The sequence below is a fragment of the Balaenoptera borealis genome (genome assembly GCF_965194805.1).
Source record: "Balaenoptera borealis genome assembly, chromosome: 14".
Lineage (NCBI taxonomy): Eukaryota > Metazoa > Chordata > Mammalia > Artiodactyla > Balaenopteridae > Balaenoptera > Balaenoptera borealis.
Window position 1 is genome coordinate 23,464,348 of NC_138875.1, and position 25,087 is coordinate 23,489,434.

The window sequence follows — 25,087 nt, forward strand, 5'->3', positions numbered from 1 at the left end:
TGGCTTGATAGCTCATTTACTTTTAGCACTGAATCTCTTCCATTGTGTGGATGTACTACAGTGTATTTATCCAGTCACCTTCTGAAGGACATCCTTGGCTGCTTCCAGGTTTTGGTGATTATGAATAAAGTTATTGTGTACATTCTTAGGCAGGTTTTTGTGTGAACATAAGTTTTCAACTCATTTGGGTAAATATCAAGAAGCGTTATTTCTGGATCATATGGTAAGAGTATGTGTAGTTTTGTAAGAAACTACCAAACTGTCTTGCAAAGTGTCTATACCATTTTGCATTCCCACCAGCAATGAATGAGAGTTCCTGTTGCTCCACATCCTTGTCAGTATTTTGTGTTATCCGTGTTCTGGACTTGAGCCATTCTAATAGGTGCGTAGTGATATATCATTGTTGTTTAATTTTAATTTCCCTAATGTCATGTGATATAGAGCATTAAGGATTCTGAACCCAATTCCAATGTGTAGCGTGGTATCCAAGCAATGCTCGGGACACGAGCTGGGTGTCCTACAATTCCACTCAATTCTGGCACTATCTACCCAGAGATAGCATCGGATTCCACAGGGAAAGGGCTCAGTTCTATAAGACTGCCCTCTACTTCAGTTGCCAGTCTGAAGTAGCCCAGTCGCAAGCCCAGATGGTTACCTGTGCTTCTGACCAACTGGCTACAAACTGGAAGTTCCAATGATCCCCCTCAAACTCAGGATGCCAATTGCAAATCCAAGTTGTTACTTGACAGACTGGCTATAAATCAGAAGTTCCCCTGACCCCCTCCTTGAGTTTGATTGATTGGCTAGAGCAGCTCACAGAACTCAGGAAACCAGTTTGCTCACTAGATTACCAATTTATTACAGAGTATATTAAAGGATACAAATAAATAGCCAGATGAAGAGACATATAGGATGAGGTCCTGAACAAAGGAGCTTCTGTCCTCATGGAGTTTGGGACCTGGCATGGTGGAAGTGTTCTGGTTCCCCAATTCTGAACCCTCTCCTTTGGGGTTTTTAGGTAGGCTTCATTACATAGGCATGATTGGTTAAGTCATTGGCCATCAGTGATTGATTTGAAGCCTCCAAACCTTCTCCCCTCCCCAGAGGTCAGGGAACTGGGACTGAAAATTCCAACCCTCTAATCACATGGTTGGTTCTCCTGGCAACCAGAGGTGTGGTCCAAAAGTCACCTCATTAACAGAACAAAAGACAACTTTGTTGCTCTCATCACTTAGGAAATTCTAAGGGTTTTAGGAGCTCTGTGCCAGAAATGGGGATGAAGACCAAATATATATTTCTTATTATAAATCATAATATCACAAACATCTTTTTATATGTTTGTCATCTGTATATTTTTGATGAGGTGCCTGTTAAGATCTTTGGCTCATTTTTTGAGTTGTTTGTTTTCTTCTTGTTGAGTTTTAAGAGTTCTTTGTATATTTTATCGTGAAAGCACCCCTCCTACCGTCTTGTTGTAACTTCTTCTTTGTCTTTGGATGTAGAATGTCTCTTCTGGTAGGTCCCAGTCTTTTTTTGTTAATGGTTGTTCAGCAGTTAGTTGTGATTTTTGTGTTTTCGTGAGGAGGGGAGCTCAAGTCCTTCTGTTCCACCGTCTTGTCTCCAATACTCTCTGTATATTTTAGATAACAGTCCGTTATCAGATAAGTATTTAGCAAATACTTTCTCCCAGTCTGTGACTTGCCTTTCATTCTCTTGATCAGAGCTTTCATAGAGCAAAATTTTTAATTTTAATGAAGTCTAGCTTATCTATTCTTTCTTTCATGGATTGTGCCTTTGCTATTGTATCTAAAAGCTTATCACCAAACCCAAGGTCACCTAGATTTTCTCCTTTGTTATCTTCTAGGAGTTTTATATTTTACGTTTAGATCTTTGGTCCATTTTGAGTTAATTTTTGTAAAGGTGTAAGGTCTGTTTCTAGATTCTTTTTTTTTTTTTTTTTTGGGCATGTAGATGTCCAGTTGTTCTAGCACCATTTGTTGAAGAGACTCTCTTAACTCCATTGTATAGCCTTTGCTTCCTAGTCAAAGATCAGTTGACTATATTTATATGAGTCTGTTTTGGGACTCTATGTTCTTTTCTATTGATCTATTGATCTATTCTTTCACCAATTCCATAGCGTCTTGATTACTATAGTAAGTCTTAAAGTTGGGCAGGGTCAGTCCTCTGATTTTGATCTTGTCCTTAAATACTGAGTTGGCCATTTTGGGTCTTTAGCCTCTTCATATAAATTTTAGAATCAGTTTGTTGATTTCCACAAAATAATTTGCTGGGATTTTTTTGTTTTTGTAATTACATTGAATCTATAGATCAAGAATGGGAGAACTGACATTTTGACAATATTGAGTATTCCTATTCATGAACATGGACTATTTCTCTATTTAGTTCTTTGATTTTTCTCATCAGCTTTGTGCTTTTCCTCATATAGATCTTGTACATATTTTGTTAGATTTGTACCTATGTATTTCATTTTTGGGGTGCTAATGTAAATGGTATTGTGTTTTTAATTTCAAATTCTACTTCATTGCTGATATATAGGAAATCAGTTGACTTTTGTTTGTTAACCTTGTATCCTGTGACCTTGCTTTAATTGCTTATTAGCTCCAGGAGTTTTTTATCGGTTCCTTCAGATTTTCTACATAGACAACCATGTTATCTGTGAAAAAAGACAGCTTTATTTCTTTCTTCCCAATCAATATACCTTTCATTTCCTATTCTTGTCTTATTGTTTAAGCTAGGACTTTCAGTATAATGTGAAAAAGAGTGCTGAGAGGGGGCATCGTACCTGATTTTAGTGGGAAAGCTTCTAGTTTTTCATCATTAAGTATGATGTTAGTTGTAGGTTTTTTGTAGATATTCATTATCAAATTGAGGAATTCCCCCCTTTATTCCTGGTTTACTGAGAGGTTTTTTTTTTTATTTTAACATGAGTGGGTGTTGGATTCTGCCAAATTTTTTTTCTGCATTAATTGATATGATCATGTGGTTCTTCTTCTTTAGCCTGTTGATATGATGGATTACATTAACTGATTTTTGAATGGTGAACCAGCCTTGCTACCTAGGATAAACCTTTATCATGTTGTATAATTCTTTTTATACATTGTTGGATTCAGTTTACTAATATTTTGTTGAGGATTTTTGCATCTTTGTTTATAAGAGAGATTAGTGTATGTTTTTTTTTTCATAATATCTTTTTCTGCTTTTGGTATTAAGGTAATTCTAGCTTCATAGGATGAGTTAGGAAGTATTCCTTCTGCTTCTGTCTTGTGAAAGAGATTGTAGAGACTTGGTATAATTTCTTCCTTAAATGTTTGGTAGAATTCACCAGTGAACTCATCTGTGAATGGTGCTTTCTGTTTCAGAAAGTTAATTATTAATTCACTTTCTTTAATAATAGATATAGGCCTATTTAGATTGTCCTTTTCTTCTTGTGTCAATTTTGGCAGATTGTGTCTTTCAAAGAAGCGGTTCATTTCCTTTAGGGTATCAAATTTGTGAGCATAGAGTTGTTCATAGTATTTCTTTCTTACTCTTTTAATGCTTGATGGATTTGTACATGTAGTGATGTCCCCTCTTTCATTTCTGATATTACTAATTTTGGTCGTCTCCTCTCTTAGTTAGCCTGGCTAGAGGCTTATCGATTTTATTGATCTTCTTAAAGAACTAGCTTTTGCTTTCATTGATTTTCTCTTTGATTTCCTGTTTTCAATTTCATTGATTTCTCCTCTAGTTTTTATTTCTTTTCTTCTGCTTACTGTGGATTTAATTTGCCTTTTTTTCTAGTTTCCTAAGGTGGAAGTTTAGATTATTGATTTTTAAAAAAAATTTTTTAACATCTTTATTAGAGTATAATTGCTTTACAGTGGTGTGTTAGTTTCTGCTTTATAACAAAGTGAATCAGTTATACATATACATATGTCCCCATATCTCTTCCCTCTTGCGTCTCCCTCCCTCCCACACTCCCTATCCCACCCCTTTAGGTGGTCACAGAGCACCAAGCTGATCTCCCTGTGCTATGTGGCTGCTTCCCACTAGCTATCTATTTTACGTTTGGTAGTGTATATATGTCCATGCCACTCTCTCACTTCATCCCAGCTTACCCTTCCCCCTCCCCGTGTCCTCAAGTCCATTCTCTACGTCTGCGTCTTTATTCCTGTCCTGCCCCTAGGTTCTTCAGAACCCCCCCCTTTTTTTTATATTCCATATATTGTGTTAGCATATGGTATTTGTTTTTCTCTTTCTGACTTACTTCATTCTGTATGACAGACTCTAGGTCCATCCACCTCACTACAAATAACTCAATTTCGTTTCTTTTTATGGCTGAGTAATATTCCATTGTATATATGTACCACCTCTTCTTTATCCATTCATCTGTCAATGGATACTGAGGTTGCTTCCATGTCCTGGCTATTGTAAATAGAGCTGCAGTGAACATTGTGGTACATGACTCTTTTTGAATTATGGTTTTCTCAGGGTATATGCCCAGTAGTGGGATTGCTGGGCCGTATGGTAGTACTATTTTTATTTTTTAAGGAACCTCCATACTGTTCTCCATAGTGGCTGTATCAATTTACATTCCCACCAACAGTGCAAGAGGGTTTCCTTTTCTCCACACCCTCTCCAGCATTTATTGTTTGTAGATTTTTTGATGATGGCCATTCTGACCTGTATGAGATGATATCTAATTGTAGTTTGATTTGCATTTCTCTAATGATTAATGATGTTGAGCATTCTTTCATGTGTTTGTTGGCAATCTGTATATCTTCTTTGGGGAAATGTCTATTTAGATCTTCTGTCCATTTTTGGATTGGGTTGTTTGTTTTTTTGATATTGAGCTGCATGAGCTGCTTGTAAATTGTGGAGATTAATCCTTTGTCAGTTGCTTCATTTGCACATATTTTCTCCCATTGTGAGAGTTGTCTTTTCGTCTTGTTTATGGTTTCCTTTGCTGTGCAAAATCTTTTAAGTTTCATTAGGTCCCATTTGTTTATTTTTGTTTTTATTTCCATTTCTCTAGGAGGTGGGTCAAAAAAGATCTTGCTGTGATTTATGTCATAGTGTTTTGCCTATGTTTTCCTCTAAGAGTTTTACAGTGTCTGGCCTTACATTTAGGTCTTTGATCCATTTTGAGTTTATTTTTGTGTATGGTGTTAAGGAGTGTTCTAATTTCATTCATTTACATGTAGCTGTCCAGTTTTCCCAGCACCACTTATTGAAGAGGCTGTCTTTTTTCCACTGTATATTCTTGCCTCCTTTATCAAAGATAAGGTGACCATATGTGTGTGGGTTTATCTCTGGGCTTTCTATCCTGTTCCATTGATCTATATTTCTGTTTTTGTGCCAGTACCATACTGTCTTGATTACTGTAGCTTTGTAGTATCATCTGACGTCCGGGAGCCTGATTCCTCCAGCTCCGATTTTCTTTCTCAAGATTGCTTTGGCTATTCGGGGTCTTTTGTGTTTCCATACAAATTGTGAAATTTGTTGTTCTATTTCTGTGAAAAATGCCATTGGTAGTTTGATAGGGATTGCATTGAATCTGTAGATTGCTTTGAGTAGTAGAGTCATTTTCACAATGTTGATTCTTCCAATCCAAGAACATGGTATATCTCTCCATCTATTGGTATCATCTTTAATTTCTTTCATCAGTGTCTTATAATTTTCTGCATACAGGACTTTTGTCTCCTTAGGTAGGTTTATTCCTAGAAATTTTATTATTTTTGTTGCAATGGTAAATGGGAGTGTTTTCTTAATTTCACTTTCAGATTTTTCATCATTAGTGTATAGGAATGCAAGAGATTTCTGTGCATTAATTTTGTATCCTGCTACTTTACCAAATTCATTGATTAGCTCTAGTAGTTTTCTGGTAGCATCTTTAGGATTCTCTATGTATAGTATCATGTCATCTGCAAACAGTGACAGCTTTACTTCTTCTTTTCCGATTTGGATTCCTTTTATTTCTTTTTCTTCTCTGATTGCTGTGGCTAAAACTTCCAAAACAATGTTGAATAATAGTGGTGAGAGTTGACAAACTTGTCTTGTTCCTGATCTTGGAGGAAATGCTTTCAGTTTTTCACCATTGAGGACAGTGTTGGCTGTGGGTTTGTCATATGTGACCTTTATTATGTTGAGGCAAGTTCCCTCTATGCCTACTTTCTGGAGGGTTTTTATCATAAATGGATGTTGGATTTTGTCAAAAGCTTATTCTGCATCTATTGAGAGGATCATATGGTTTTTCTCCTTCAATTTGTTAATATGGTGTATCACATTGATTGATTTGCGTATATTGAAGAATCCTTGCATTCCTGGGATAAACCCCACTTGATCATGGTGTATGATCCTTTTAATGTGCTGTTGGATTCTGTTTGCTAGTATTTTGTTGAGGATTTTTGCATCTATGTTCATCAGTGATATTGGCCTGTAGTTTTCTTTCTTTGTGACATCTTTGTCTGGTTTTGGTATCAGGGTGATGGTGGCCTCGTAGAATGAGTTTGGGAGTGTTCCTCCCTCTGCTATATTTTGGAAGAGTTTGAGAAGGATAGGTGTTAGCTCTTCTCTAAATATTTGATAGAATTCGCCTGTGAAGCCATCTGGTCCTGGGCTTTTGTTTTTTGGAAGACTTTTAATCACAGTTTCAATTTCAGTGCTTGTGTTTGGTCTGTTCATATTTTCTATTTCTTCCTGGTTTAGTCTTGGAAGTTTGCGCATTTCTAAGAATTTGTCCATTTCTTCCAGGTTGTCCATTTTATTGGCATATAGCTGCTTGTAGTAATCTCTCACGATCCTTTGTATTTCTGCAGTGTCAGTTGTGACTTCTCCTTTTTCCTTTCTAATTCTCTTGATTTGAGTCTTCTCCCTTTTTTTCTTGATAAGTCTGGCTAATGGTTTATCAATTTTGTTTATCTTCTCAAAGAACCAGCTTTTAGTTTTATTGATCTTTGCTATTGTTTGCTTCATTTCTTTTTCATTTTTTTCTGATCTGACCTTTATGATTTCTTTCCTTCTGCTAACTTTGGGGTTTTTTTGTTCTTCTTTCTCTAATTGCTTTAGGTGTAAGGTTAGGTTGTTTATTTGAAATGTTTCTTAAGGTAGGATTGTATTGCTATACACTTGCTCTTAGAACTGCTTTTGCTGCATCCCATAGGTTTTGGGTTGTCGTGTTTTCATTGTCATTTGTCCCTAGGTATTTTTTGATTACCTCTTTGATTTCTGCAGTGATCTCTTGGTTATTTAGTAGTGTATTGTTTAGTCTCCATGTGTTCGTATTTTTTACAGATTTTTTCCTGTAATTGATATCTAGGCTCATAGCGTTGTGGTTGGAAAAGATACTTGATACGATTTCAATTTTCTTAAATTTACCAAGGCTTGATTTGTGACCCAAGATATGATCTATCGTGGAGAATGTTCCATGAGCACTTGAGAATAAAGTGTATTCTGTTGTTTTTGGATGGAATGTCCTATAAATATCAATTAAGTCCATCCTGTTTAATGTATCATTTAAAGCTTGTGTTTCCCTATTTATTTTCATTTTGGATGATCTGTCCATTGGTGAAAGTGGGGTGTTTAAGTCCCCTAGTATGATTGTGTTACTGTCGATTTCCCCTTTTATGGCTGTTAACATTTGCCTTATGTATTGAGGTGCTCGTATGTTGGGTGCATAAATATTTACAATTGTTATATCTTCTTCTTGGATTCATCCCTTGATCATTATGTAGTGTCCTTCTTTGTCTCTTGTAATAGTCTTTGTTTTAAAGTCTATTTTGTCTGATATGAAATTGCTACTCCAGGTTTCTTTTGATTTCCTTTTGTGTGGAATATCTTTTTCCATCCCCTCTCTTTCAGTCTGTATGTGTCCCTAGATCTGAAGTGGGTCTTGTAGACAGCATATATACGGGTCTCGTTTTTGTATCCATTCAGCCAGTCTGTGTCTTTTGGTTGGAGCATTTAATCCATTTACATTTAAGGTAATTATCAATATGTATGTTCCTATTACCATTTTGTTAATTGTTTTGGGTTTGTTATTGTAGGTCTTTTCCTTCTCTTGTGTTTTCTGCCTAGAGAAGTTCCTTTAGCATTTGTTGTAAAACTGGTTTGGTGGTGCTGAATTCTCTTAGGTTTTGCTTGTCTATGAAGGTTTTAATTTCTCCGTCAAATCTGAATAAGATCCTTGCTGGGTAGAGTAATCTTGGTTGTAGGTTTTTCTCCTTCATCACTTTAAATATGTCCTGCCAGTCCCTTCTGGCTTGCAGAGTTTCTGCTGAAAGATCAGCTGTTATCCTTATGGGGATTCCCTTGTGTGTTATTTGTTGTTTTTCCCTTGCTGCTTTTAATGTTTTTTTTATGTTATGTAGGAAGATATGATAAGAGAACAGAAGATATATCATCAGTACTTGGCACAGTGGCATAAGGAAGAAAAAGCTCAGGAGAAAGAACTGGACAGAATGTTAGAGAAAGAGATGGAAAAGAAGTTTGCTGAGAAGGGCAAGGAGCTGAGACTTGAAAAGGAGGCAAGAAAACAACTTTTGAATGAGGTCATGTGTACAAGAAAACTGCAAGTTCAAGAAAAGTGTAAGGAAATGAATTATAATTATATTATATTTGGGCCTTAATTCAATTTAAGTAGCAACCAAAATATTTATTAAATAAGTATTATGTGTGAAATACTATGAAGAATGTAAAAAGGATTAAGGCAAGATCCCTGCTTTGCAGGGACCTTACCTAATTGAATACTTGAATATCTTTCTGCAGGTGTCTCCATACGTCCATACCTGCATGCCTTTGCTTGGGTAGTTTTCTCTCCCTATGATGCTTTTTATCTTGAGAAATCCTGGACATCCTTCAAGGCCAACTCAAATATCTCATTCCTTGAGAGGCCCTCTGTGTTCCTGTATTCATAATAAATCTTCTTTCTGGGGTTCTCACCATTGCTTGTTCACATCTCTTAGCATACCACTGAATTCCCTCAGCTTCAGTGCTTGGTCACAGAAGGAAATATTTGTTGAGAGGATTTCTATACCCAGATGTAAACATTTACTGTTAGGGTACTATGGACTTCACACTAGCTGTCTTTGCAAGAGAAAGCTCATCTTGGTTCCACTGATTAATTCTCCACTCCAGGAATTATAATGGCAGTTGAAAATTGTTAAGCCAGTATTAGATGGAGTTTTAAGAAATGAGAAGAAAGCTTCTATGATAAAATGATTTCTGTATTCTCCCATGATAAATGTTTTAGAATATGTTGAGAAAACATGGAAAATTTAAGTATTTGGAACCATTTATAAACAAGGAAATAAAATCAACCATAATGCACCACCCAGGAATAGCTACTGTTCACAACTTCCTGTATTTCCTTCCAGTATTTTTATTATGTATGTCATTTCCCCTCACAAATTAGGATCTTGTTGTATATATTTTTTTACAGCCTGCATTTCCCACGTATCAGAAACATTTTTCCAGGTTAATTTCCTTCAATTGTAATATTTGTAATGCTTCCTAGAAATCCATTATAAAAATGGACCATAATTTATTTTACCTAAACACAGCTAATGGACCTTCAGCCTGTTTTGAATCTTTTTCCTGCTGTGTTAGCATTGCAGGTTACTATCTCTGTACATAGGTTTTTTGGCTCATATATGATTAAGATAAATTCCTGTAAATGGATTTGGGACCAAAGATATGTACATTTTAGATGTATATTGCCTGGTTTTATTTATTCTTTTGTGAACTCTGTTCTCTTTGTCATTTTTTACCTACTGGGTTGTTTAAGTTTTCCTTATTTAATTTATAAGAGACTTACATACTGTTTTTCCAGTACTTATTTTGTAATAAATAAGATCCCCTATTAATATAAATGGCAATAGAACTGTTTGTCCTCAAGAAGAGAAAGATGAGAAGTGTTCAAACAGTGGTAATCTGGTATGAAAAAGGCTGATCATAGATTTCAGTGACAAATGATTAAGAGAAAATCTCTGTAGATTGCAGCACATATGAATCTAAACCCTATTCTTTCCTTAATGGAGGTGACTATGTCTACCTTATTAAGCTAAGATCCAGCCCAGTGATTCTAAGCTCTGCCTTTCTAAAGACAATATGGCATCGATGCCCCGAAAGATGTCAGCAAGTCTTTTCTGAAAAAGTCATTCAGCAAAAATTACTTTTGTCTTTCTTAGTGCAACGAAAAGCAAAAGAACAGGAAGAACGTGCTATGGAACAGGAACGCATAAATGAAGGTCTTAAAGAGCTTAACCGTGAAGAGAGGGAGGATTTTACAAGGTATGATTTTGTTTTCTTTATTATTGCTAACTAACCAAAAATAGGAGATTTTTAGCATAGAGGACAATGTGCCATAATTCATGTATTATTGATGTTATTTTATGTCAGTATTACATTTGTCCTAAAAGTTCAATTCAGTTTATAAAATTTCATATAAAAATAAGCAACAACCATTTTGGTAAAATTAAATTCTGTACATTGTATACATTCTGATTATACACATTAGGTATTAAACTGGATAAACATCTTAAAAAATAAAACAAATTAGAAACAATTTTTATAAAGTAGGCACCAACCCTAAATTGTAATGAAATAAGTTTTTTCCCCCATGAAATAAACCCAGAAATACAGCATGACCTAATTAGTTAGATTAACAGAAATGGCTTATGGGGTTATGATTCCATGCAAATGTCCCAGGAAGATTTTTTGTAGCCTGGCTGAGCTGGAAAACTGAAGTGCTCTGGGTGCTTTGAGATGTACCACTTCCCTCCTCGGGCAAGTGTCCCTCTGATCACCATAATCAGGCTCAGGTAGAGAAAATTGGCTGATGCCTCCTTGCAGCCTTTCTCAGATCATAGCAGTCCCTTCCCACCGATGACTATGACACCCAGTTCAGGTGACCAGTGTGGTGGAGAAAGAGGACCTGGCTCCTCTAATTGCTGGTCACCCTCCCTGTCCCTAGGACCTGTTCCCCGGCTCACCCACATTTGGTACATAGAAATAAGTTCTCTTCTTTATAGGAAGAGTATGGTTTATATACCTGAGCCTATTGTTACTTTGGGGGCACTACCAACAACATCTGGCCTACCCTACTGACTTCCTGCTACTTGTTCTGCTCTGGAGTTCCTTCCTTCTCACTTTTGAAAAGTCTTTTGTTGGAGATGTGAGGGGAATTTAATGAATAACAACTCTCTTCCCTGCCCAACTTTTATTTTTTTCTTATATTAACATCTTTATTGGAGTATAATTGCTTTCCAATGGTGTGTTAGTTTCTGCTATATCATAAAGTGAATCAGCTCTACGTATACATGTATCCCCACATCCCCTTCCTCTTGCATCTCCCCCCGACCCTCCCTATCCCACCCCTCTAGGTGGTCACAGAGCACCTAGCTGATCTCCCTGTGCTGTGCGGCTGCTTCCCACTACCTATTTTACATTTCGTAGTGTATATATGTCCATGCCACTCTCTCACTTCATCCCAGCTTACCCTTCCCCCTCCCTGTGTCCTCAAGTCCATTCTCTACTTCTGCATCTTTATTCCTGTCCTGCCCCTAGGTTCTACTTCACTCTGTATGACAGACTCTAGGTCCATCCACCTCACTACAAATAACTCAATTTCGTTTCTTTTTATGGCTGAGTAATATTCCATTGTATATATGTGCCACAACTTCTTTATCCATTCATCTGTTGATGGACACTTAGGTTGCTTCCATGTCCTGGCTATTGTAAATAGTGCTGCAGTGAACATTGTGGTACATGACTCTATTTTCTCTTTTTTCAGTTTTGCTTCAGAATGTATTTATTTAGGTTTATAAAATATTAAATATATTTATAATATATGTAAATATATATATATTTTTAATCTGAAATTCAAATTTAACCCAGTGTCCTGTTTTTTTTTTTTGACACCTTTATTGGAGTATAATCGCTTTACAATGGTGTGTTCATTTCTGCTGTATAACAAAGTGAACCAGCTATACATAAACACACATCCCCATATCTCCTCCCTCTTGCGTCTCCCTCCCACCCTCCCTATCCCACCCCTCTAGGTGGTCACAAAGCACAGAGCTGATCTCCCTGTGCTATGCAGCTGCTTCCCACTAGCTATCCATTTTACATTTGGTAGTGTATATATGTCCAGTCCACTCTCTCACTTCATCCCATCTTACCCTTCCCCGTCCCCGTGTCCTCAAGTCCATTCTCTACGTCTGCGTCTTTATTCCTGTCCTGCCCCTAGGTTCTTCAGAACCACCCCCCTTTTTTTTCATATTCCATATATTGTGTTAGCATATGGTATTTGTTTTTCTCTTTCTGACTTACTTCATTCTGTATGACAGACTCTAGGTCCATCCACCTCACTACAAATAACTCAGTCTCGTTTCTTTTTATGGCTGAGTAATATTCCATTGTATATATGTGCCACCTCTTCTTTATCCATTCATCTGTCGATGGATACTGAGGTTGCTTCCATGTCCTGGCTATTGTAAATAGAGCTGCAGTGAACATTGTGGTACATGACTCTTTTTGAATTATGGTTTTCTCAGGGTATATGCCCAGTAGTGGGATTGCTGGGCCGTATGGTAGTACTATTTTTAGTTTTTTAAGGAACCTCCATACTGTTCTCCATAGTGGCTGTATCAATTTACATTCCCACCAACAGTGCAAGAGGGTTCCCTTTTCTCCACACCTTCTCCAGCATTTATTGTTTGTAGATATTTTGATGATGGCCATTCTGACCGGTGTGAGGTGATACCTCATTGTAGTTTTGATTTGCATGTTGCTAATGATTAGTGATGTTGAGCATCCCTTCATGTGTTTGTTGGCAATCTGTATATCTTCTTTGGAGAAATGTCTATTTAGATCTTCTGCCCATTTTTGGATTGGGTTGTTTGTTTCTTTGATATTGAGCTGCATCAGCTGCTTGTAAATTTTAGAGGCTAATCTTTTGTCAGTTGCTTCATTTGCAAATATTTTCTCCCATTGTGAGGGCTGTCCTTTCATCTTGTTTATGTTTTCCTTTGCTGTGCAAAAGCTTTTAAGTTTCATTAGGTCCCATTTGTTTATTTTTGTTTTTATTTCCATTTCTCTAGGAGGTGGGTCAAAAAAGATCTTGCTGTGATTTATGTCATAGTGTTTTGCCTATGTTTTCCTCTAAGAGTTTTACAGTGTCTGGCCTTACATTTAGGTCTTTGATCCATTTTGAGTTTATTTTTGTGTATAGTGTTAGGGAGTGTTCTAATTTCATTCTTTTACATGTAGCTGTCTAGTTTTCGCAGCACCACTTATTGAAGAGGCTGTCTTTTCTCCATTGTATATTCTTGCCTCCTTTATCAAAAATAAGGTGACCATATGTGCATGTGTTTATCTCTGGGCTTTCCATCCTGTTCCATTGATCTATATTTCTGTTTTTGTGCCAGTACCATACTGTCTTGATTACTGTAGCTTTGTAGTATAGCCTGAAGTCAGGGAGCCTGATTCCTACAGCTCCATTTTTCTTTATAAGATTGCTTTGGCTATTCGGGGTCTTTTGTTTTCCATACAAATTGTAAAATTTTTTGTTCTAGTTCTGTGAAAAATGCCAGTGGTACTTTGATAGCGATTGTGTTGAATCTGTAGATTGCTTTGGGTAGTATAGTCATTTTCAATGTTGATTCTTCCAATCCAAGAACATGGTATATCTCTCCACCTGTTTGTATCATCTTGAATTTCTTTCATCAGTGTCTTATAGTTTTCTGTATACAGGTCTTTTGTCTCCTTAGGTAAGTTTATTCCTAGGTATTTTATTCTTTTTGTTGCAGTGGTAAATGGGAGTGTTTCCTTAATTTCTCTTTCAGATTTTTCATCATTAGTGTATAGGAATGCAAGAGATTTCTGTGCATTAATTTTGTATCCTGCTACTTTACCAAATTCATTGATTAGCTCTAGTAATTTTTTCTGGTAGCATCTTTAGGATTCTCTATGTATAGTATCATGTCATCTGCAAACAGTGACAGCTTTACTTCTTCTTTTCTGATTTGGATTCCTTTTATTTCTTTTTCTTCTCTGATTGCTGTGGCTAAAACTTCCAAAACAATGTTGAATAATAGTGGTGAGAGTTGACAAACTTGTCTTGTTCCTGATCTTGGAGGAAATGCTTTCAGTTTTTCACCATTGAGGACAGTGTTGGCTGTGGGTTTGTCATATGTGACCTTTATTATGTTGAGGCAAGTTCCCTCTATGCCTACTTTCTGGAGGGTTTTTATCATAAATGGATGTTGGATTTTGTCAAAAGCTTATTCTGCATCTATTGAGAGGATCATATGGTTTTTCTCCTTCAATTTGTTAATATGGTGTATCACATTGATTGATTTGCGTATATTGAAGAATCCTTGCATTCCTGGGATAAACCCCACTTGATCATGGTGTATGATCCTTTTAATGTGCTGTTGGATTCTGTTTGCTAGTATTTTGTTGAGGATTTTTGCATCTATGTTCATCAGTGATATTGGCCTGTAGTTTTCTTTCTTTGTGACATCTTTGTCTGGTTTTGGTATCAGGGTGATGGTGACCTCGTAGAATGAGTTTGGGAGTGTTCCTCCCTCTGCTATATTTTGGAAGAGTTTGAGAAGGTTAGGTGTTAGCTCTTCTCTAAATGTTTGATAGAATTCACCTGTGAAGCCATCTGGTCCTGGGCTTTTGTTTGTTGGAAGATTTTTAATCACAGTTTCAATTTCAGTGCTTGTGATTGGTCTGTTTATATTTTCTATTTCTTCCTGGTTCAGTCTCAGAAGGTTGTGCTTTTCTAAGAATGTGTGTATTTCTTCCAGGTTGTCCATTTTATTGGCATAGAGTTGCTTGTAGTAATCTCTCACGATCCTTTGTATTTCTGCAGTGTCAGTTGTTACTTCTCCTTTTTCCTTTCTAATTCTATTGATTTGAGTCTTCTCCCTGTTTATCTTGATGAGTCTGGATAATGGTTTATCAATTTTGTTTATCTTTTTATAGAACCAGCTTTTAGTTTTACTGATCTTTGCTATCGTTTGCTTCATTTCTTTTTCATTTATTTCTGATCTGACCTTTATGATTTCTTTCCTTCTGCTAACTTTGGGTTTTTTTGTTCTTCTTTCTCTGATTGTTTTAGGTGTAAGTTTAGGTTGTTTATTTGAGATGTTTCTTGTTTCTTGAGGTAGGATTGTATTGCTCTAAACTTCCCTCTTAGAAGTGCTTTTGCTGCATCCCATAGGTTTTGGGTCGTCGTGTTTTCATTGTCATTTGTCTCTAGGTATTTTTTGATTACCTCTTTGATTTCTTCAGTGACCTCTAGGTTATTAAGTAGTGTATTGTTTAGCCTCCATGTGTTTGTATTTTTTACAGGTTTTTTTCCTGTAGTTGATATCTAGTCTCATAGCATTGTGGTCGGAAAAGATACTTGGTAAGATTTCAATTTTTAAAAATTTACCAAAGCTTGATTTTTGTCCCAAGATATGATCTATCCTGGAGAATGTTCCATGAGCACTTGAGAAGAAAGTGTATTCTGTTGTTTTTGGCTGGAATGTCATATAAATATCAATTAAGTCCATCTTGTTTAATGTATCATTTAACGCTTGTGTTTCCTTATTTATTTTCATTTTGGATGATCTGTCCATTAGTGAAAGTAGGGTGTTAAAGTCACCTACTTTGATTTTGTTACTGTTGATTTCCCCTTTTATGACTGTTAGTATTTGCCTTATGTATTGAGGTGCTTCTATGTTGGGTACATAAATATTTACAACTGTTATATCTTCTTCTTGGATTGATACCTTGATCATTATGTAGTGTCCTTCTTTGTCTCTTGTAATAGTCTTTATTTTAAAGTCGATTTTTTCTGATAATGAGAATTGCTACTCCAGGTTTCTTTTGATTTCCATTTTCATGGAATATCTTTTTCCATCCCCTCACTTTCAGTCTGTATGTTTCCCTAGGTCTGAAGTGGGTCTCTTGTAGACAGCGTATATATGGGTCTTGTTTTTATATCCATTCAGCCAGTCTATGTCTTTTGGTTGGAGCATTTAATCCATTTACATTTTAGGTAGTTATCTATATGTATGCTCATATTATTATCATTTTCTTAATTGTTTTGGGTTTGTTATTGTAGGTCTTTTCCTTCTCTTGTGTTTCCTGCCTAGAGAAGTTCCTTTAGCATTTGTTGTAAAGCTGGTTTGGTGGTGCTGAATTCTCTTAGCTTTTGCTTCTCTGTAAAGGTTTTAATTTCTCCGTCAAATCTGAATGAGATCCTGGCTGGATAGAGTAATCTTGGTTGTAGGGTTTTCCCTTTCATCACTTTAAATATGTCCTGCCACTCCCTTCTGCTTTCTGAGTGTCTGCTGAAAGATCAGGTGTTAACTTTATGGGGATTCCCTTGTATGTTGTTCGTTGCTTTTCCCTTGCTGCTTTTAATATTTTTTCTTTGTATTTATTTTTTGATAGTTTGATTAATATGTGTCTTGGCATGTTTCTCCTTGGAATTATTCTCTGTAGGACTCTTTGTGCCTCCTGGACTTGATTGGCTCTTTCCTTTCCCATGTTAGGGAATTTTTCAACTATAATCTCTTCAAATATTTTCTCAGTCCCTTTCTATTTCTCTTCTTCTTCTGGGACCCCTATAATTTGAATGTTGGTGCATTTAATGTTGTCCCAGAGGTCTCTGAGACTGTCCTCAATTCTTTTCATTTTTTTTTCTTTATTCTGCTCTGCGGTAGTTATTTCTACTATTTTATCTTCCAGGTCACTTATCCGTTCTTCTGCATCAGTTATTCTGCTATTGATTCCTTCTAGAGAATTTTTAATTTCATTTATTGTGTTGTTAATCACTGTTTGTTTGCTCTTTAGTTCTTCTAGGTCCTTGTTAAACGTTTCTTGTATTTTCTCCATTCTATTTGCAAGAGTTTGGATCATCTTTACTATTATTACTCTGAATTCTTTTTCAGGTAGACTGCCTATTTCCTCTTCATTTTTTTGGTCAGGTGGGTTTTTTTCTTGCTCCTTCATCTGCTGTGTATTTCTCTGTCTTCTCATTTTGCTTAACTTACTGTGTTTGTGGTTTCCTTTTCACAGGCTGCAGGTTCGTAGTTCCCATTGTTTTTGGTGTCTGTCCCCAGTGGCTAAGTTTGCTTCAGTGGATTGTGTAGGCTTCCTGGTGGAGGGGACTGGCACCTGTGTTCTGGTGGATGAGCCTGGATCTTGTCTTTCTGGTGGGCAGGACTGCGTCTGGTGGTGTGTTTTGGGGTGTTGGTGACCTTATTATGATTTTAAGGCAGCCTCTCTACTAATGGGTGGGATTTGTGTTCCTGTCTTGCTAGTTGTTTGGCATAGGGTGTCCAGCACTTGAGGTTGCTGGTCATCGAGTGGAGCTGGGTCTTAACGTTGAGACAGAGATCTGTGGGAGAGCTCTTGCCAATTGATATTACGTGGGGCCGGGAGGTCTCTGTTGGACCAATGTCCTGAACTTGGCTCTCCCACCTCAGAGGTTCAGGCCTGACACCCGGCAGGAGCACCAAGACCCTGTTAGCCACACAGCAGCTGTGCAACCTTGGGCAGCCTGTTTTATTCTCCAGGCCTCAGTTTCTCCATCTCCAAACTCCAGAACTCCACACTCCAGAGGCCCTCCTTTCAACGTGCTGCCTCTCCCCTTCCGTGCATGTCCTAAGCCCCTGCCCAACTTTTGAATCAAGTGAGAAATAAGAAAAATAGTGTGAGCAGAAGGTATTACAGTTACCTATTGGTGTATAACAACACACCCCCAAATTTGTGGTTTAAAGTGAGTTATGGGGCTTCCCTGGTGGCGCAGTGGTTGAGAATCTGCCTGCTAATGCAGGGGACACGGGTTCGAGCCCTGGTCTGGGAAGATCCCACATGCCGCGGAGCAACTAGGCCCGTGAGCCACAGCTACTGAGCCTGCGCATCTGGAGCCTGTGCTCCGCAACAAGAGAGGCCGCGATAGTGAGAGGCCTGCGCACCGCGATGAAGAGTGGCCCCCGCTTGCCGCAACTAGAGAAAGCCCTCACACAGAAACGAAGACCCAACACAGCCAAAAATAAATAAATAAATAAATAAATTTTTAAAAACAATAAGTAAAATAATAAAGTGAGTTATGATTATGTCTCATGATTCTGTGGTTGACAAGGCTCAGCTGGGTGGTTCTTACTTGGGGTCTCTCATGTGGTTCAAGTCAGATGCTGGCTGGGGCTACATTCATGTGAAGGCTCAGCTGGAATGCACACCTAAGATACCTATTCATATAGCTTGTAGTGTGTGCTGACTGTGCCTGGGGATCTCATCTGGTATTATCAGCCAGAACACCTACACATGGCCTCTCCATGTGGCTTGGGGTTCTTACAGTGTGGTGGCTGGGTTTGAGAGGGATAGTTCCAACAGCAAGCATTCCAAGAGACAGGAAGAGGAAGCTGCCAGGCCAGTTAAGGACTACATCTAGGACTGCTATAGCATCACTTCTGTCATATTCTATTGGTCATAAAAAGCAGCCACAGGGCCCATCTAGATTCAGTGGGATGGAGAAATAAGCTCCACCTCTTGATAGGGGAGTAGAGGTTCACATTGCAGAAGAGCATATGGGAGGGGGCGATATCACTGTGGCAGTCTTTGGAAAATGGAATCTGCCACACAGAGGCATATGCATGCTGTAATCTCTATTTCTGATAAAGTCTTATATTAATGTGGCTTATAGATTGTAAAATGGTAAAACTGCTATGGAAAATAATATGAAGTTTCCTCAAAAAATTAAAAATAGAAATACCATATGATCCAGTAATCCCACTTCTGGGTATAAATCCAAAATAAATGAAAGCAGGACCTTAAAGAGATGTTTGTATACTTATGTTCATAGCACCACTATTCACAATAGCCAAAGTGGAAATAACCCAAATGTCCATTAACAGATGAATGGATAAACAAAGTGGGGTATGTACATACAGTGGAATATTATTCAGCCTTAAAAAGGAAGGAAAGCCTGTCAGATACTACAGCATGGATGAACCTTGAGGACATGCTAAGTAAAATAAACCAGTCACAAAAAGACAGATGCTGTATGATTTCACTTACTTGAGGTACCTAGAATAGTCAAATTCATAAAGACAGCAAGTAGAATGGTGGTTACCAAGGGCTGGTGGGAGGGGACAAAAAAGAGTTGTTGTTTAATGGGTATAGAGTTTCAGATTTGCAAGACAAAAAGGTTCTGGAGATCTGCTTCACAACAATGTGAATATACTTAATACTACTGAACTGTACACTTAAAAATGGTTAAGATGGTAAATTTTACATTATGTGTTTTTTACCACAGTAAAAAAAATCACTATAAATTTTTAAATGTGGCTTATGTATTTTAACTGTGGCTTATATATGGAGGAAATCATCTAGTTAATACTGAACAGAATGAGTCAAACTTACCCACCCGGTCACCAGCAACCCACCCAGTCACCAGCAGTGCCAAACCACTGCAGGCCTCCCCTGCAGGGAGAATATGCCCCCTTTGATATAGAAAGCAGACAAGAAATAGGCAGAACAACTTGTTCCGTTTTACCTTCTTCCTTGGGAGTGTGAGAGGGGATGGAGAGAAGCCAAGGGCTCTCTCCACATAGCAGTCAATATTTTGAATGAAGAAGAGACATTCCCTCCCTAAAATCAATTTTTGTTCTAAGGTTGTCTTAATTACTATTGGGTAATAAACACATTACTGAATTTTTCATCTATTTCTTCCCCACTTACCCTGATTTTAATGGGAATTTTAATTTGACTTTGAAAATTACATTTTAAGTGTAATGGCCTACATAAATCCAAATACTTACTTTGACAGTTTTATACTTTGACATTTCTAATACTTTAGACGCTCCAGTTTAGCCCAGGAGTACAGGAAGCAACTTCAGATGCAAATATGCTCCCAACAGCAAGCCCGTGAAGCAGAGAAGGAGGAGGAACACCGAGAGTTTGAAGCAGGGATGACAGCAGAGAAGAATTTCCAGGACAAGATCCAGGAGATCCTGTCCACCCATCAAGTGCTGCCCCAAAATATTCATCCCATGCGGAGAGCATGCCCTAATAAGCTTCCACCATAGTTTTGTAAACATCAACCTAGTTTTTCCCAGTCTTTTACTATTTTAAACTATAGCATGCTTGTATATCCCTTTTAACTCATGGATAAACTGTTCTTTTATACTCTGAGTTTGCATAATTATATGCCACGAAATTTTCTGCTTACAAATTAAACTGTTCCTTTCTGAGATTTCATAGACTGACAAATCTGAATGATCTACTTCCTATCACATAGTTATTTTCCTTATTTATCTCCATGCCTCCCTTTCTTGTTCATTTATTAATAGCTTCACTTTCTTCCATCCATCTGCCAATATGCCCATTTCCTCTTGCCTCCTTTCTCTTCTCTCTCACAGACATAATTCACAACATTAGCAGGGCATTTTTGCAGGCAGAGCTGGGACTATCAGCCACTTTCATTAACCCGTTTATTCAGTCATTAAACAAATGTTTACTGAGTACCTTTCATGTGCCAGCACCAGTCTGGATCCTGAGACTTCAGCAAGAACAAAGCAAACCCCTTGCTCTCATGGAGATTACATCCTAGTGGAGGAAACCAGGTAAGTGTTAAGTGCTATAGGCAAGAAGTGGCAGGAGTGCTATTTTATTTTATATGTGATAGTCAGAATAGATCTCTTTGAGCAGCTGATATTTGAATGAACCAGCCATGTGGCTATCTGGGGGGAAAACATCCCAGGCAGAAGAAAGAGCCAGTGCAAGGGCCTTGGGGCAGAAGTCTGCTTAGTGCATATGAGGCATTGCATTTGTGCTGGAGTAGAGTGAGGAGAGAGTGGTAGAAGACTAATTGGAAAGGTAGTGGGGGCCAGATGATGTAAGGCCTTGGAACCAGGGTAAAGACTGGCTTTTACTTCTGTAGGAAGCTGTTATAGGGTTTTGATCAGAGGAGCAACATGATACGATGTAACAGGGTTGTTGGCTACCATGTAGAGAATAGACTTCAAGGAGACAAGAAACAAGGATTCAGTTAAGAAGTGATCACAATACCCCAGGTTAGGGGTGATGGTAGTGTGGTAGCCAGCCGCCAAGATGACCCCTAATAATTCTCGATGTAGGGAATGTACACACAGAAGTATGTGTTTATGCCCTTGTATAGCCCCCTTCCACCCTGAATCTTGGGCACTATGTAAAATGTGTGCATTTACTGGTTAAAAAAAAAGGTAGAAAGGAATCGACATGTTCATATTCCTAAAGTTCAGCATTATAATTATTTTCACTTCTTTGAAAAGTTCCCTCCAAGGCTTTTTCTATATGGATACTCATTTTTACATTGTAAATACACTGCCATGTTTCTTCACCTATCACATTTACAAATGGCTACATAATAGTCTACTGTTTGTCCTATAATTTATTAAACATTGGACTTTGAGTTTATTTCAAATTTGTCACTGTTACAAATTTTTCTATACAACATTCATTTGAATTATTTCCTTAGAGTCATGCAGTTCCCTGGAGTGGGATTTTTGGGTCAAAGGGGATAAACATTTATATACTTTTGCTTTCAAGCACCACATTTGCAAAATAAGTTTTTAGAGTTGCAGGCTCTTTAGGGAAATGTTTTCAGGGCCAGTTGGTATTCTCCCTGAAGGTTTAAAATGTATTTAAGCAAATTGTTTGCTAGAATCTCTGAGAGGTTTTTTCTTTAACCTTTCTACTCATTCATCCACTCTTAACCTCAGCTCTGGGAATCTAGCTCCTCCTTTGGATCCTTTCGAGCCTCCTTGTGGCCAACATTAATTTCTAATCCAAAAGTGGGAGTGGGAGTCTTGGCCACAAAAAAAAGAAAAAAGAAGACTATCGTTGAAGTTTTGTTGAAAATCAACTGACCGTTAATATAAGGGTTCATTTCCAGACATGCTACTCTGTTCCATTAATTTGTCTGTCCTTACACCAACACAAAACTGTAGTGATGATCACTGTAGCCTTTAATAAGACTTGAAATTGGTAGTGTAAGGCATCCAATGTTGTTCTCTTTTTTTCCGCCCAAAATTGTTTTGTCTATTCTAGTTTCTTTAAATTTCCATATAATTGTTAGGATCGTCTTGTCAGTTTCTACAAAGATGCCTACTGAGATTTTGATAGAGATTGCATTGAATCTATAGATCAATTTGGGGAGAACTGCCATCTTAACAATAATGAGTTTTCTAACCCATGAAGAAGATCTATCTCCCCATCCACTGAGGTCATGTTTAAATTTTTAAGCAATGTTTTATGGTTTTCAGTGTGCAGGACTTGTGCTTCTTTTGTTCAACTTATTCCTAAGTATTTCTTTTCAATGCTATTACGAACAGAATTGTTTTCTCAAATTCATTTTTGGATTTTTCATTGTTAATGTATAGCAATGTGACTGATTTTTGTATATTGAACTCGTATCCTATGACCTTGCTAAACTCATTTATTAGTTCTTGTAGGGTTGTTTTTTTTTTTTGAGATTGTGTAGGATTTCCTACATTCAGGATCATGTCATTTGCAAATAAAGACAGTTTATTTCTTTCCAATTTGGATGCCTGTTGTTTCTTTTTCTTGCCTTAACTGCACTGGTTAGTGCAATATCAAGTATGATATTGAATAGAAGTAGAAAGCATAGACATTCTTGACTTGTTCCCAGTTTTAAGGGAAAACGCTCATTCTTTAACCATTAAGTATGATGTTATCTGTAGGTTTTTCATAGATGCCCTTTACCACGGTGAGGATGTTCCCTTTTCTTCCTGTTTTATTGAGAGTCTGTATATAAAGAGGTGTTGGAGCTTATCAAATGCTTTTTCTGTGCCTGTTGAGTTGAACATGTGATTTTTGTTCTTTTGTTCTATTAATATGGTGTATTACATTAATTTATTTTCAGATATTAACTAACCTTGCATATCTGGGATAAATGCCACTTGGTCATGGTTTATGGTTTGTTTGTTTTTTTTTATTAAGTTGCTGCATTTCATTTGTTAATTTTTTTTTTTTTTTTTTTTTTTGTCACTGTGTTGATCTTGGTCTGTTGTGTATCTTCCATCTAGGTCTCTTGTGATGTTGTCTGGGTCTGGTATCAAGATATTATCGGCCATATAAAATGAGTTGGAGAGTATTCCCTCTTCCTTTATTTTCTGAAAGATTTGCGAAGGAGTGCTATTATTTCTTCCTCAAATGTTTGATAGAATTCACCAGGGATGCCACCTGGGCTTTCTCTGTGGAAAGATTATTTTGTATTGCTAATTTAATATTTTTAGTGACTTAGGTCTAATCAGATGTTCTGTTTCTTCTTGAGGCAGTTTTGGTAATTTGTATTTTTCTACAAATTTGTCCACTTCATCTAAGTTGTCTAATTTAAACACATAAAGTAGTTCATAAAATTTCCTTATAATTATTTTAACTTCTAAAGGGTCTGTAGTAATGTGCCCCTTTCATTCTACTTGGAATTTGGGGTTATTTTGCTACTCTGTGACCAGAAAATAACTGGAAAGTATGGCCTCTCCATCCAGTGTCTTTCCCTGCCCCCAACTCAGAATAACTCTCTACCAGAGAGCATTGTACTTTGATGATTGAAGCAATGTTTAAAAACAAAAGTAAAAATCACTTATTGTTAAATTATGCTGTTTACCTTTTTCTTATTTTTATGTAAAGGAAACTAGCCTTTCATCATATGGATGCAAACATTTTTTTTCTAGTTTTTCTGCCCTTCTGATGGCAGAGCAATGGTCTGGATTCCTGACGTTTTGTTGTCTGGTAGGGCTGATTTCACCATTTTGGTCTCCTTTTACAGTTTTTTTTTCAGAGCTATCATATTGGTTTTTTTTTTTCCCCAGATCAATACTAGTATCATTTGATTATCCCAGTAATATTTTCATTCAGATTGCATTGGGTTTATAAATTAGGTCAGGGATGCTGTCAACTTTACAGTGTTGCCTTTATTCAAGAAAATCCACTAAACCTTGGTGAGAATGGTGGGAGTCTATGGCATTTTGGCCTGGAGCTGCTTCCAGATCCCCCTCAGCTGCATGGAGCAGTGGTTCTATCAGGGCAGAGTAGGTTGTAAGGACCTACCTGCAGCCTCACTGCCAGAGGGGGTTGACTTGATTGACAGCAAATTTGGAAAAATCCATGCTTGGGACATTGTCAAAACAAGACCAATCTTGGTGGCAATAAATCAGGGAATGCCAACATCACAGCTAGCCTGAGACTGTGATACTGGTTGGAACAAGCAACAGACAGACCAGCCAGAAATTTCACAGGAAGATTTGGGGAACATGACAGCTATTATGGGCTTTGATAAGCTCCCACATATTCTTGGTGATATGGAAGCTGCTTAGACAAAAAACTACATGCATGCTTATGAGAAACCTAGCAGGCCCTCATAGTCAACTGATCCTTGGCCACACGTGAGGCCTTGCACGTACGAAAAGTAAAAGCTGGGGCGGATTTGCTAATGGCCTAAACTTTGAATGTGTTCCCCACCCCTCACACAGATCCATCAGCAGAAGGTGGAAGCCTTACTAGCTCGATCACTCACTGACCACTGCGGTGACCCAGGGCAACCCCTGGGAAGCCATGCTTAAAACTAAAAAGAGGAATTTAAGAATATGAGCAGAGACATCAGTGTTATTTTTCCAGGTGGTATAAAGGGTCAAATGAAGTCAAGTATGTGTAAATGACTTGATTTACTATAAAATGTTATACATACATGGGCATTATTATCGAGTCCATTCACCTAGTGCAGGGAAATCGATAAGAAAAAGATAACCCAGTAGAAAAATGTACGAAAGACTTGTGCAGACACTTTGCAAAGGAGGATAGGAAGATGGCCAATGAACAGAGGAAGAGATGCTCAAAATTATTACTCATCATGGAAATGAAATTAAAACTACTGTGTGTCAGGAAGGGGGATATTTCCCCCTTTATCCATCTTGAGTTCTTGTGGCTGGACTAATAATAAAATTGACACAAGACAGATTAACAGAAGAAAAACAAACCAATTTTAATTCGTGCACACAGAAGTCTCATAGAAATGGAA

The 25,087-nt window shown here is 37.4% G+C and overlaps 1 protein-coding gene across 3 annotated transcripts in view; it reads left to right on the top strand.

Annotated features, from left to right (window-relative positions):
- The window catches only part of CFAP53 (cilia and flagella associated protein 53), a 69,581-nt gene that overhangs the window by 35,198 nt on the left and 9,296 nt on the right, over positions 1–25,087 (top strand). Inside the window, exons 6-9 of one of the 3 annotated variants that reach the window (XR_014234411.1) lie at positions 8,370–8,586; positions 10,188–10,290; positions 19,868–20,633; positions 21,771–23,667. Coding sequence is in view for 2 of the 3 variants with exons in the window: in XM_082355429.1 (XP_082211555.1) it covers positions 8,370–8,586; positions 10,188–10,290; positions 19,868–20,096 (549 nt within the window). In the remaining variant the exon portion in view is untranslated. Of the gene's footprint in view, positions 1–8,369; positions 8,587–10,187; positions 10,291–19,867; positions 23,668–25,087 lie in introns of those variants that run through there. The other 2 variants (XM_082355429.1, XM_082355430.1) reach the window with 2 other exon arrangements.